Source organism: Artemia franciscana, chromosome 7, assembly GCF_032884065.1.
Source record: "Artemia franciscana chromosome 7, ASM3288406v1, whole genome shotgun sequence".
Classification (NCBI taxonomy): Eukaryota; Metazoa; Arthropoda; class Branchiopoda; order Anostraca; family Artemiidae; genus Artemia; species Artemia franciscana.
In genome coordinates, this window is record NC_088869.1 from 30388272 (window position 1) to 30401406 (window position 13135).

Here is a 13135-nt window from a genome sequence, read left to right on the forward strand (position 1 = left end):
AATTCAGGGTATGGATCCCCCAAAATATGGGCCTCTAGAGGGGCCAAAAAACTATCCTTGATTATCATAAAAGTGATGGCCTTGAGTTCTTGGGCTGTGGAGACTTCAGTGCAAAAGCAAAAGCTTACGATTTTAGGACTAAGCGACATTCAATAGAGGAAAAAGTGCCAAAAAGGTTTGGTTTTTTTTACAGTTTGAAACCCACAAACATGAGTCCAGGGCCAAAGACACTTTAATTCACATAAAAGTTTTTGTTTGGGGCACTGACACCCTGAAATGAGTCCAGAAACTGTCCTTCCAGTTGGTTTGAAACTTAAACTATAAAACACCTGGCAGAAGAGGTCTCAGCACACACACAAAAACTGACAGAAAATAATGTTTGGGTCAAAACTGAGGTCGGTAAAAGGGCCAAAAAAACGTTTTTTGCTCCAAATAGCTTAGAAACTAAATTAGTAAGTCCAAAGGCCAAGGAGGGTCCTAATTTATTAACAAAATTTTTGGTCTTAAACTCAAAAAAATGGAGGAGGATTTGTCAGATGTTTCCAGAGAAAATATTGAGAGATTGTTTTGGGTACCTGTCTGACTGACTGTATTCCAAACTGTAAGCTGTTCAAAAAATGTGGTTCAATCCTGCTTTTTAGAACTATAACAAGAGAAAGGTAGAGATGCAAAGACATGTTGTTTAGATGAAGAATAGCAGATTTTCAAAGATTGTCCTTGTTGGCCAACCATCTAGGGACAAAGGAAAAACAGATAGTCCCTGAACAGGGTGAGAGGAGGTTATAAGGAAATATTTTTGGGAAATCAGAACTTCTTGGCAGGCTTTGAATAGATGGGAAGTGTGTGTAGCTCTGTTGGCCTTTGAGGATTGGTGCTACTGTTAGTCATTAGTAGTAGTAGTTTTAGGTTCAAGGAATGGGCCTAGAAAATAATATTTTCTGATCAGCTTGAAATTCTTTGGGATTGTTACCCCTGAGCCAAAATAACCTCAAATTTGGTGGCAGGTGGAAGTGTGCTAGGGAGTCCGTCAATAGGTCAAAAAAATTTTAATTTTATTTTTTTTTGAAACTTCATTCCACAAGATGCTGGACAAGGGGACTACTGCGTTAAGAAATAAATCAATAAAATGTTAGTATGTCCAAAATGGGACATGAAAACGTGCCAAAAAACTTTTTTTGTGTGTCTTGAAAGCTATATCTGCAAGTCCCATCCTTACGTAGCAAGATATATTTAGATCGGGGGCACCAGATTACCCCCCCCCCCCTCTTGAAAATTAGACTAAAAAATGGATAAAATAACTAAATTTTTTTTTCAAATTGAAACTTATATCCATAAGTGGTAGGGACAAGGGGATTCCAATGTACACAAAATTTAAAGTATATCAATTAGCCATAGATTAGGGCCCAAAATAGGGCAAAAAAAATGTTGCCTTGTCATTAAATGGGTGACGCTGTCTTAATTGCTCGTTTGCTCTGGGTACAATTAAAAAAATCAAAGAGGCTTATGAAGATATTTGGCCCAACCAAATTGAGTTCTGTTTGCTCTTTCTGTTTTATCCATTTTCGTCCAGTATTTACTTTTCTAATTGTTTTTTTAAGCTACCATATGTAGATATATTCAGGAGCAAGCAAACAGTTTTATTTTTTTAGTCAAACTGCTGAAAAGTTAAAAGAAGAATCAGGGTGCATTTTGGATCATCCATCAGCTGCTCATTTTCAAAAACATATTCTTAGTGGAAAATGGTTCGAAGCTGAAACAGATCTTGAGGACCTAAGACCATTCTTATTGGATGTAAAGTCATTGACAGTAAGTGGTTAGGTTTTCCGACAATTGTTTTTTGGTTATAAACCTGTTAAATACTTTACAAACATATTAAATAACAAATTGAAAATTCCTTGAAAAGTTGATAAAGTTTGATTTCATGAGGATGTATATTTACACTATATTGCTACTTCTAAAGAATCATGATAAAAAATTGTAGATTTTTTGGCTATGTTTGAATGACTATTAATTTTAGTTGTCACAAATCAGTCTCACTTGATATTTGACAAACAAATTTGTATCTCAAGTTTCTTTTAAGATTTTTTTCACATCTTTTAACTACTTGACTTCTTCATTTTCCCTTAAGTATTTGTCTCTTTATGGTAGAATGTGCTGCTCTCTTCAAACTATAACATCAGCACTGACATGAATTTAAGGGTACTTATTGTGTAGGCAATGGGACAACTATGTTTTAAAGATTTTTTATTCCCTCCATTGCCACTGGAGTCTGGAGTAGTACCTTAAGTTTCTATGGTGTTTCTGTGGCTTATTTGCGATGGAAAAAAGGGACAAATTAATGCTACCCAAGCTAAACTGCTGCCCGAACCCCAAAAACCTCAAGTTTGGGGTTTTGACCCTGGCAATTTTTGATGGTGTATTTATAGATTGAGCCGTTGGTATTTTTGAAAGGTTTCAAGCTATTTTTTGAATTTCTTAATGATTCACTTTCTTTACTAGTCTTACTGTTAAGTAGTTAAAAGTTAACCTGGAAAACAGTTACTATTTCTGAACCAGCTCCAAATGGTATTCTTTTTATCAGACATTTTTTCTTTCCTTTCTTTTTTTTATTCTCAGTTGTTATCGGTAGCGGTTTGCTCTTTACTAAAGTGTAGCCAATGCTGCCACCACAATTATTGTCCTCTGAGAAGCTTCCTTAGATTACCTGAAGAACGTGCATTAAGACTTGAAATTTAAGACTCACTGAAGGCATTTTAACTCTAATCACTTTATGATGTGATTTGATACCACCTTAATGTCTTTATCTGTTTAACTTTTGATAAATCAAAAATATCAAAGTTATTAAGCTTTTGGACAAAGATTTTCTTTTGAGCTGGGATGGCTGAAGGTCCTTGCATGCGGAAGGTAGGAAGATAGCCATAATATTTTCACATATCTAGCGTGATTAGTTTGACTTATTTTTCAGTCCATTTAATTCAGTGTAAAAAACAGTGCTTTGTTTTGTAGATATAGATATAATATTTTTTATTTTCTTCTATTACCCTTTTTTGTTCATAGGAAATGAGATTTCTTCTTCTTGAAGAAAAATTCTTGGAGTTGCTGGAAGACGGAAAACATATAGAAGCTTTACATGTCTTGAGGCATGAAATGAACATGTTAAATCATGACCAGGAGCGAATTCACGCTCTATCAATGTAAGTCTCATTTGAAACTGTTTGTTTTATTGTTACACCTTGCTGTTTATGATTTTCGACAAACCCGAAAAATTCAAACTCGATTGATACTTGCTCTTTAGTTTTTTATGGCACTTGGTATTAACCAAGTGACATATAGCAATCGCAAATTCTGTCGGTCCCGGTTTTGCTACTTTAGGGACTTCTAGGTAATCTAGGACTATGAAATTTGGCAGGCGTATCAGGGATCGGACAATATTAAATTAGAAATAGTCATTTTCCCGATTTGACCGTCTGGGGGGGGAGTGGGGGGCTTGTTAATTCGAAAAAATATAAAAATTGACGTATTTTTAACTTACGAACGGTTGATCAGATCTTAATGAAATTTGATTTTTGGAAGGATATTGTGTCTCAGAGCTAGTATTTTAAATCCCGACCGCATCTGGTGACATTGGGGGGGGGGGGGAGTTGGGAGGGGAAAACCTAAAATCTTGGAAAACACTTAGAGTGGAGGGATCGGGATGAAACTTGGTGGTAAAAATAAGCACAAGTCCTAGATACATGATTGACATAACCGGAATGGATTTTCTCTCTTTGGGGTAGTTGGGGGGGGGGATTAATTCTGAAAAATTAGAAAAAATGAGGTATTTTTAACTTACGAACGGGTGATCGGATCTCAATAAAATTTGATATTTAGAAGGATATTGTGTCTCAGACCTCTTATTTTAAATCCTGAACAGATCTGGTGACATTGGGGGGGTAGTTGGGAGGGGGAAACCTAAAACTTGGAAAACAATTAGAGTGGAGGGATCGGGATGAAACTTGGTGGGAAAAATAATCACAAGTCCTAGATACATGATTGACATAACTGGTATGGATCTGGTCTCTTTGGGGTAGTTGGGGGGGGGGTTAATTCTGAAAAATTAGAAAAAATGAGGTGTTTTTAACTTACGAACGGGTTATCGGATTTCAATGAAATTCGATATTTAGAAGGATATCGTGTCTCAGAGCTCTTATTTTAAATCCTGACTGGATCTGGTGACATTGGGGGGGGGAGTTGGGTGGGGGAAACCTAAAACTTGGAAAACGCTTAGAGTGGAGGGATCGGGATGAAACTTGGTGGGAAAAATAAGCAAAAGTCCTAGATACATGATTTACATAATTGGAGTGGATCCGCTCTCTTTGGGGTATTTGGGGGGGGGGGTTAATTATGAAAAAATAGAAAAGATGACGTATTTTTAAAATACGAAGGAGTAATCGGATCTTCATGAAACTTCATATTTAGAAGGGCCTCGTGACTCAGATCTCTTATTTTAAATCTCAACCGAATCCAGCTTAATTGGGGGGGGGGCGCAGTTGAGGGGAAACGGAAATCTTAGAAAATACTTAAAGGGGTGAGATCAGGATGAAACTGGATGGGAAGAATAAAAACCTGTCTAAGACACATGACTGACATAATCGGACCGGATCTGCTCTGTTTGGTGGAGTTTGGGAGGGGGTGTGTCATTTTGAAAATTGAGGTATTTGTAACTTACGAAAGGGTGACCAGATCTTAATGAAATTTGATATTTAGAAGGGTCTTGCGCTTTAAAGCTCTAATTTTAAATTCCGACTAGATGCTGTGACATGGGGGGAGTTGGAGGGGGAAACCGGAATTCTTGGAAAACGTGAAAATTGGGGTATTTTTATTTTACGAATAGGTGATCGGATCTTAATGAAATTTGATATTTAGAAGGAATTCATGTCTCAGAGCTCTTATTTTAAATCCCGACCAGATCTTTTGACATTGGGGGGAGTTGGAGGGGGAAATCTTGGAAAACACTTGGAGTGGAGGAATCGGGATTAAGCTTGGTTGATAGAATAAGCAAATGTCCTTGATACGTGATTGACGGAATCGCACTGGATTCGCTCTCTTTGGGGGAGTTGGGGGGAGGGGTTCAGTGATTTGGCGAGTTTGGTGCTTCTGGACGTGCTAGGACGATGAAAATTGGTAGGCGTGTCAGGGAGCTGCACAAATTGACTTGATAAAGTCGTTTTCCCAAATTCGACCATCTGGGGGGCTAAAGGGAGAGGAAAAATTAGTTATTTATAACATACGAGTGGGTGATTGGATCTTAATGAATTTTGATATTTAGAAGGAAATCGTTACTCAGAGCTCTTATTTTAAATCCTGACCGGCATTAAGCCTCTTATTTTCCTTTTAAATCAATCTATTGATTCATAGAATTTTGCTAGAGCTCATACCATATGATCCCTTGGCTCTTAGCTCTTCCTGCCTCGTCACAAGTGCCATATGAGCTCTTAGCTCTTGTTAAGCCGAGTTGTAGTCGGTATTTATTGTTAAACTACAGTAAAAATCGATTATCTTTCCTCTCGTAAAACCTGATTCAATAATTGTTATATATATATATATATATATTTTATATATATATATATATATATATATATATATATATATATATATATATATATATATATATATATATATATATATATATATTTGTGTGCCTGTGAGGATATTAGGTGTTCTATAATCGTGTACATAATGTCAAGGTGTGAGATAAAATATGTCTTTTTTAGAATATGGGGGGGGGGGTAATGGAATTGCCAAAAAAGGTATTTTTCAGTGAAAATACCATGAAATTTTTTTCAAAATCCGAAGTGGGGAGCTATAAAATCCAACCCCCCCCCCCTCAGTTGACGCCAGTATATGCGGCGACACTATATATATCATTATTGTAATGAAGATACAACAATAGAATGAACCATTGCTATGTTTTCCTTTGAAGGGATTTTAAGAAAATTGTAAGGTGTATTAGTCTACTAGAATAGCCTTTACCTACATGCAATCTATGTTTATGTTTAATAAAAATGCTACTAAATTTAGGGATGCTAGTCCTGCTCGAACTTTGGTTGTGAACAACCCAGCACCAGAGAAAGTTTTTATAGCTTCTTGATCTTTCAGGTACTTGATGGTTTTTTTATGTTTGTACATAGAAGTTTTTTAAAGTTTTGACCTCAAACAGAAGTTTATACCCGGTATTAAAATTACTTTTTAATAGCGCCTGTCACTATATATGTTTGATTGCATTGAAACAATGTCTGACTGTATGTACCAACAGTAAGTGTAAAAAGATTTACCTTAATTTTGTTGCCGCCTTCAAACCTTAGTATGCGTTTGAATCTTTGTTTCTTAAGAAAAAACTCGAGTTCCAGGGTTTTTCAAGTTCGAACTTAAAGCTAGAGTTTCCCAACTCGATATCGAATTCTAATCGCTAATATACAGGTATGCATATAGAAGTAGATCTCATTTTAACGAGACTTTGTTGACTCTTACATGGAACATCTTGATATAAAGTAAATTTCAGTTGGTTTTGGTCACTTATCTGGTAGGCAAGATTATCCATCAATGATGTTTCAAGTGCAAAGATGGATGTCATAGATCATGAGGATTAGAATAATGAAATAGAGGGGATTATTTTCAGGATAACTAGATCGTGATAACCCTAGAAAAGGCTACGTAAAGGAAGATAACTAGTGCATTTTTTTCTTCTTCTTCTACTTCTTCTTCTTTTCATGGAATGCACGGCCTTTCCAGCAAAAGCTGTTTAATTCTCTTTGATTTTTGACTACCCCTTCTTATTATTGTTAATCTTCGGATACACATATGTACACGCTGGCTAAAATCATTTTACTGCAAAGTTCTTCTTGTTTTTGAAGTTGAAATTATCAGTTTCTTCGTAACAATTTTACCTTTTTTTCCGTTATTCAGCTGTAATTCTACAGTTAAGACCCCAGCGATTCCCAAAATAGGAGTTTTTATGGAACTAATTTTTTTTTTGGCATGTTCAAGATAATTGTATGGGAAACTTTATTGTATATGCTGGACTCACCTTAATGCTGGGCCACCAATAGGACAGGAAAAGGGGGATAACCCTCTTAGGTATAGGATCTAAAGAAGCTAATAATGCACTAGATTCAAGGTTGAGCCGCAAATAAATTGTAAACAGGAGTAATTGTTACTGTAGGGTCTAGAGACTTACTTGACTTAAGCCTCCTGCCGAGGATTTGGCATAGAGAACGACTCTATCGCTTCTATCCGTGCTGGGTGGTGTCGAAGTTGAATGCGACCCGTTCTGGGGTGTTGCGTGGCATACGAAGGAGGTGGTCGTACCACCAAATAATACGCTAGGCAAGCTGCTTCGAGAAGGGAGTTTGTGCAGTGTGTGACAAGAGGGTCTGGTTGCTAACGAAGTCAGTCCATTGAAGTCCCTCGATCCTTCGAAGATGCTCCGTCTGTGGGAGATCGACGGTGCTAAGGATAGATTTTGCTGCTGGCCACGTCTCCGCTTCATACAGCAGTACAGTGCTGACCGACGCATTATAAATGCGCATTTTGGTATGGTGACTTATGTTTGGCTTTCGACAGACGCTGCTCAGCCTCCCAACAAATGCTGACGCTTTGGCTATTCGAGATGTAAGTTCTTTTGGGGTCGAGCCATCCCTCGGTAGAATAGATAAAGAGAAGGTAAGTGAAGTCTTCAACCACATCTACTTGGTCTACCCAATGTTGACTTCCTTTACAATAGGGTATAGAGAGAGCAAGATAACAATTTTGATGGGCCAAGTTTTTCTTTTAAGTTTTTTTTTATTCTTATTGTAAGGTTTTATTTAGATTTCTTTCAGCGTTTGGATAATATAAATATTTACGCTAAGGTATCTTAATGTCCAGATTCTGGATAAGAAGCTTGTTTTGTTCTAAAGTGTATCTAAAGCCTTACTTTTAGCAACAGTTCTTGGTCGCAGTTCTGTGACACAGTCGTTCGCACCTTTTTCCGTTTTGTCGTCTCTACCCGCAATTTTGACTTCGTTTTCTCCTTGAATTGGGCTAATTCTTCTACTAATCATTCAAATACTTTTACCGGTTAAATACATTTACGATATTACGTAGACCTATATAACTTCTTCAAAGATAATTGTCTTTAATATTTGTTATTTGAAAAGTTACTCTCTCGCTCTGTAACGTTAAAAAATAAATATAAATTTGCTCCAACCCTGTTTTTCAGGATGGATATGTCTAATATTATTTCTAGTCGAGCACTGAACTTAATTGAAAAAATTATCTAGACTCAGATTGTGCTGTTAAAGAAATTGTTGACCACCCACGAGGCTGGGGTAAATCAACCATGAGTTGCAGTTTTCTTTGGAAAATGATGTGCCTTGCCTCTTTAGCGCTGAGGTTAGAAGTGAACGCATATTTTATGAGTAGAGCATTTTCCAAACGTTAGTATTATCTCTTGAGTATGCGCCAATGGAAAAATTCCCATTGCTGAAATCAGAAACTTGTGTAATGAAAAAGCGTGTATGCCACAATTGCTTTCCCTACGTTGCAGTTTGGATGTCACGTCGCTGCCAAGAAGGGCGTTGGCAAGTAGATGCAGTCTAGTTATCTTGTTCGATTTTATTGGGTTTTGCGGAATTTTAATAGACGAGATAATTGCTTGCATCAGCTTCAAGAGGGCAATAAGCAACAGTATTGTCTGGTTGTAGATAATACCAAAAGAGGTCAAACAGATCTAAATTGGATTCAACCACACCGGTCAGAACTGCTTCTGGGTGAAGCATTGCTATGACAACGACTTGAAAATCCCTGTCAACTGTCACCAGAGTCACTTCATATCCTTTGTGTCTTAATTAGCCATCCAGGATGTGTACAAAAGGAGGTTCATTGATTTTTTGTGTTAAAAATTCATATTAATCGACGTCAATTTTACATTGTTTGAAAAAGAAGCTTCGCTTCTAGCTTCTGGTTGAGGGTATTTTCAAATATCTCAAAGCTTTTTATTCTATAGCCCTAGGATCTTGCTAGAATAAAACTAGTCTGTCAATGACAAAGTGTATTGGAGGGTTATAAATCAAATCGGACTTCGTGTGAAGGGCCTTTAGATGGGTATGCCAGTCGCATATTATTTCTACCCTAGTAAACGATTAAAAAATGTTTATCATGTCTATAAAGTGAAACCAAAGCATTGCTCTCTTATTGGTTTGCAACAGAAGTTTTATTGTTCTGTGTAAAATCTCAAATCTGTTCCAGCGGATAACAATTGGCAAGTTCATCAGTCATAGATAATTCAGATAATGGTCAAAATGCCTCTTTATTCTCTCAAAAAGCCTTGCTACTCAATAATGTGGTACAGTATGTTGAGAATAACGACTTTTGGTTTTAAAAATAAATATAAATGAGCTGTAAAACTTCCTAAAGGCCACTTTCTTGCATGTACGCATGATATAAAATCGAAAATAGTGGGGCAATTGCCTGATTTTTGTATTAGAAATTGGATAATCAGTCTTGATTATTTTTTTTTTATAATCCCTTCTAATATTGCGGCTGTTCAACATGTAAATAGGGTTGTAAATTGAATGGAAGTCTTAGATACTGGTATATTGAAAACAAATTTGGGTAGAAAGGTCTTTCTCAAGCCAACTCTAGGTGCTTCGAATTGTTTTTACCTCAAAAGCGTCTAACACCCCCTCCAAAAAAGTAAGGAAGTATTTTCTTATTTTGTCAAGGCTCTGAGCTTTGTGCAACCATGATCATTCTTATTAATATTATTTCGGTGGTAACGCTATTGACAAAACAATTGTTGGTGAATTGTGAAAACCAATAACGAGTTTGTCTCTTTATTTTCAGTTTGATGATGGCATCTGGCCCCGAAGAACTTCAAAAACGAGCCAAATGGCTTGGTAAAGGAAAAGCATCTCGATATCGCCTTATGAATAAGTTGCAATCGTTTCTTCCCGCCAGTGTTATGCTGCCAAGTGGTCGTTTACGAACTTTGTTAGGTCAAGCTTTGACTTTACAGCAGCAAAATTGTAAATTTCACAACACAAAGGTGACTTGTGACCTTGGAAACTTTTCACTGCTAAATGACCATGAATGTTCGAGGTAAAACATGCTTTTTTTAATTTTCTCTGCTGTGTTTAGTAAAAAAAGCATACTTGTCAGTAAACCAATTTTCGATGATTGAAATTTTGATGTATTTTAACGATATTACCGCGGGTAAAGAGCGATGTTACAGACCAAAATGAATGGGAATTATCCTGTACATGAGGTGTTCACTACCCCCTTCAATTCTACGCTAAAGTTTATCATCTGCTTAACTGAAAGCAATCTAGTGTGTAATAAAAACTTAACCAATTAGTCATCAAACTTTCATACCGGCGTTGAGGTGACTCACGAGTCCACATTGCTAGAACCATGGTTTCTAACAGCCTTCTAGATGACATGTAGAGGTGGCACTCCCTAAAGATTTAAATTTGAATTGTAGGTTTATTCCAATGAAAGTAACAAGCAACGGCGGTACTTAAAACGAACAAGGATTAGCGCTGCCACCCCCTCAACCCCTTGCTTTGTGTGCTACAGTTCGAGCGGGGGTGATGTTTGAGGTTTCACGGTCCCACTTTGTTTCTTTCATTTTTCTACGGTTGTCACTTTCTTTAATTGCCACTTTTTTTATCATTATTTATTTATATCTTTTTAATAGCTTTTACATTTTTGTAATCTTTCTACTTAGGTGTTTGTTACCTTTTTTTTACTCTTTATATTCTTTTCCTGTTGATAAAAGCTTTCGGCTGTGAAACGACTCTCTTATTATTTGTAAAGATAAGTTGTTTTTGTTTTGTTTTTTTTTTCTCTCTCTTTCAAAATTCACTGACTAATTAGAAGTTTTACCCCTTTGTAAATTTTTATTTCATCTTAGTCATAAACGAAAGGGCATTGTGGTATAAGGAATTATTTACTAGGTATCAAATGTTTTCCTTCGCGGTAAAACGCTGGTGGTGGAGGTGGGATGGTAATGTGGCCACTAGTCGATTTTCGTTTTCGATTCAGGCAGAATGAAAGTCCTCGGGTGATTGTAGTTCAAACAAAGTGCCATATGCCTAAGTTTATGACTGGAGTTGTTCACAAGACCACTTTGTGCTATTCAAACAAACCCTCCGTTTAATATAGCTTATTGTAATCACTTGCAAGTGATTTTTGTTACTGACAGTCAATGAAAGCCTTTCATCACTGATAGCTAATGAATCATTCTCTTGGATCTGGCATGTAATGGTTTTCATTGGCTTTCAGTGATAAAAATTAGTTCCAATAAGCTATACCGAATGCAGCGAAGGCACAATTCCCCCCTCCCATTACCTCTGGTTAAATTGGCTGGCTGTGGAAGGTTCATGGTTGCCTTTTCCCTCCAAACACACAGATTAAAAGTCATTGCGTGATTTTGCTTCATACTATGTACAGCATACCTACCCTTCTTCTACATAGTTGGTGAGGGGGAGGCTTTCCCGGATAGAGCTAGAAACCTTGCAGAGATTTAAATCCTTACGTGATTCCAGTTAAAAATAGGTGCTGTATGCCTATTCTTGTGCTAAAATCTGGTGGAAGAAAGGGTCAGAAACAGTGGTTCTGATTGGCGGGATGAATTTGTCCCATGGGCTCGCCCTAGATTGCAAATTGAATTTAAAAAAAAAATAAGTTTTTTTTAACTGAAAGTAAGGAGCGACATTAAAAGTTAAAACGAACAGAAATTACTCCGTGTATGAAAGGGGCTGTTCCTTCCTCAACCCCCCGCTCTTTACGCTAAAGTTTGATTCTTTCTCTCAATTTTACTTTATAAAACAGTAAATAACTTTAGCGTAAAGAGTGGAACGTTGAGGAAGGAACATCCCCTTTCGTACACGGAGTAATTTCTGTTCGTTTTAAGTTTTAATGTCGCTCCTTACTTTCAGTTTAAAAAACTTGTTGTTTTTTTTTTAATTTAATCTCTGAACGTTTTTGAATTAATGCATGTTTGATTTTGGCTCTCCGCAAATGAATAATTAAAACGGAATTTGCGTATTAATTTTTTTTTGGCTAAATGGCTTTCTCATAGTATTGATCAGACGATTTTGAAAAGGGTTGGGAGAGAAGGCCTAGTTGCCCTCCGATTTTTCGGTTAATTAAAAAGGCAACTAGAATTTAAAATTTTTAACGAACGTTTTCATTAGTAAAAAATATACGTAACTTACAAATTAACTTACGTAACGAACTTCTATATTCGTATATTTTTATTATTTATATGAGGGGGTTTGCCCCCTCGTTAATACCTTGCTCTTTACGCTAAAGCTTTAATTTTGTCCCAATTCGTTAAGATTGACCCCTGAATCACAAAGGCTGTAGAATAAATAGTTGAAATTACTAAAAATACTTTAGCATAAAAAGCGAGGTATTTAGGAAGAGATGAACCCCCCATATGCTTGGTCCTTACTTTCAGTGGAAAAAAACTTTTCCATATTTATTTTTTCATTTTTTTTTTAATAATGCTAGAACATCCCTTCATGGAATTTCTCTTCTCCCATGAAAAACTCTTCCAAGGGAAGATCCTTCCACGTAGCCTCCTCGCTTAAATCCCCCCCAACCAAAAAACTACCCTGAAAAGGTCTATATGCTTACAAATAACCATTACTGTATGTAAACGCTGGTCAACGTTTGTAACTTGCAGCCCCTCCCCCGGGGACTGTGGGGGAGTAAGTCAGCCCCGAAGACATAGTTATTATGTTTTCCGATTATGCTGAACAAAATGGCTATCTCAAAATTTTGATCCGTTGACTTTGGGAAAAAATTAGCGTGGGAGGGGGCCTAGGTGCCCTCCAATTTTTCTGGTCGCTTAAAAAGGGAACTAGAACTTTTAATTTTCGTTTGAATGAGCCTTCTCGCGACCTTCTAGGACCACTCGGTCGATAAGATCACCCCGGGAAAAAAAACAAACAAACAAATAAACACGCACCCGTGATCGGTCTTCTTGCAAAAAATACTAAGTTCCACATTTTTGTAGATAAGAGCTTGAAACTTCTACACAAGGGTTCTCTGATACGCTGAATGTGATGGTGTTATTTTCGTTAAGATCGTATTACTTTTAGGGGAT

At 36.8% G+C, this 13135-nt stretch overlaps 1 protein-coding gene across 1 annotated transcript in view; it reads left to right on the top strand.

Annotated features, from left to right (window-relative positions):
• LOC136029147 (WD repeat-containing protein 26-like) overlaps positions 1-13135 on the top strand; it is a 55443-nt gene that overhangs the window by 12557 nt on the left and 29751 nt on the right. The window contains exons 2-4 of the mRNA XM_065707242.1: positions 1650-1806; positions 3058-3194; positions 9865-10119. Of these exons, the coding sequence (XP_065563314.1) occupies positions 1650-1806; positions 3058-3194; positions 9865-10119 (549 nt within the window). The remainder of the gene's footprint in view (positions 1-1649; positions 1807-3057; positions 3195-9864; positions 10120-13135) is intronic.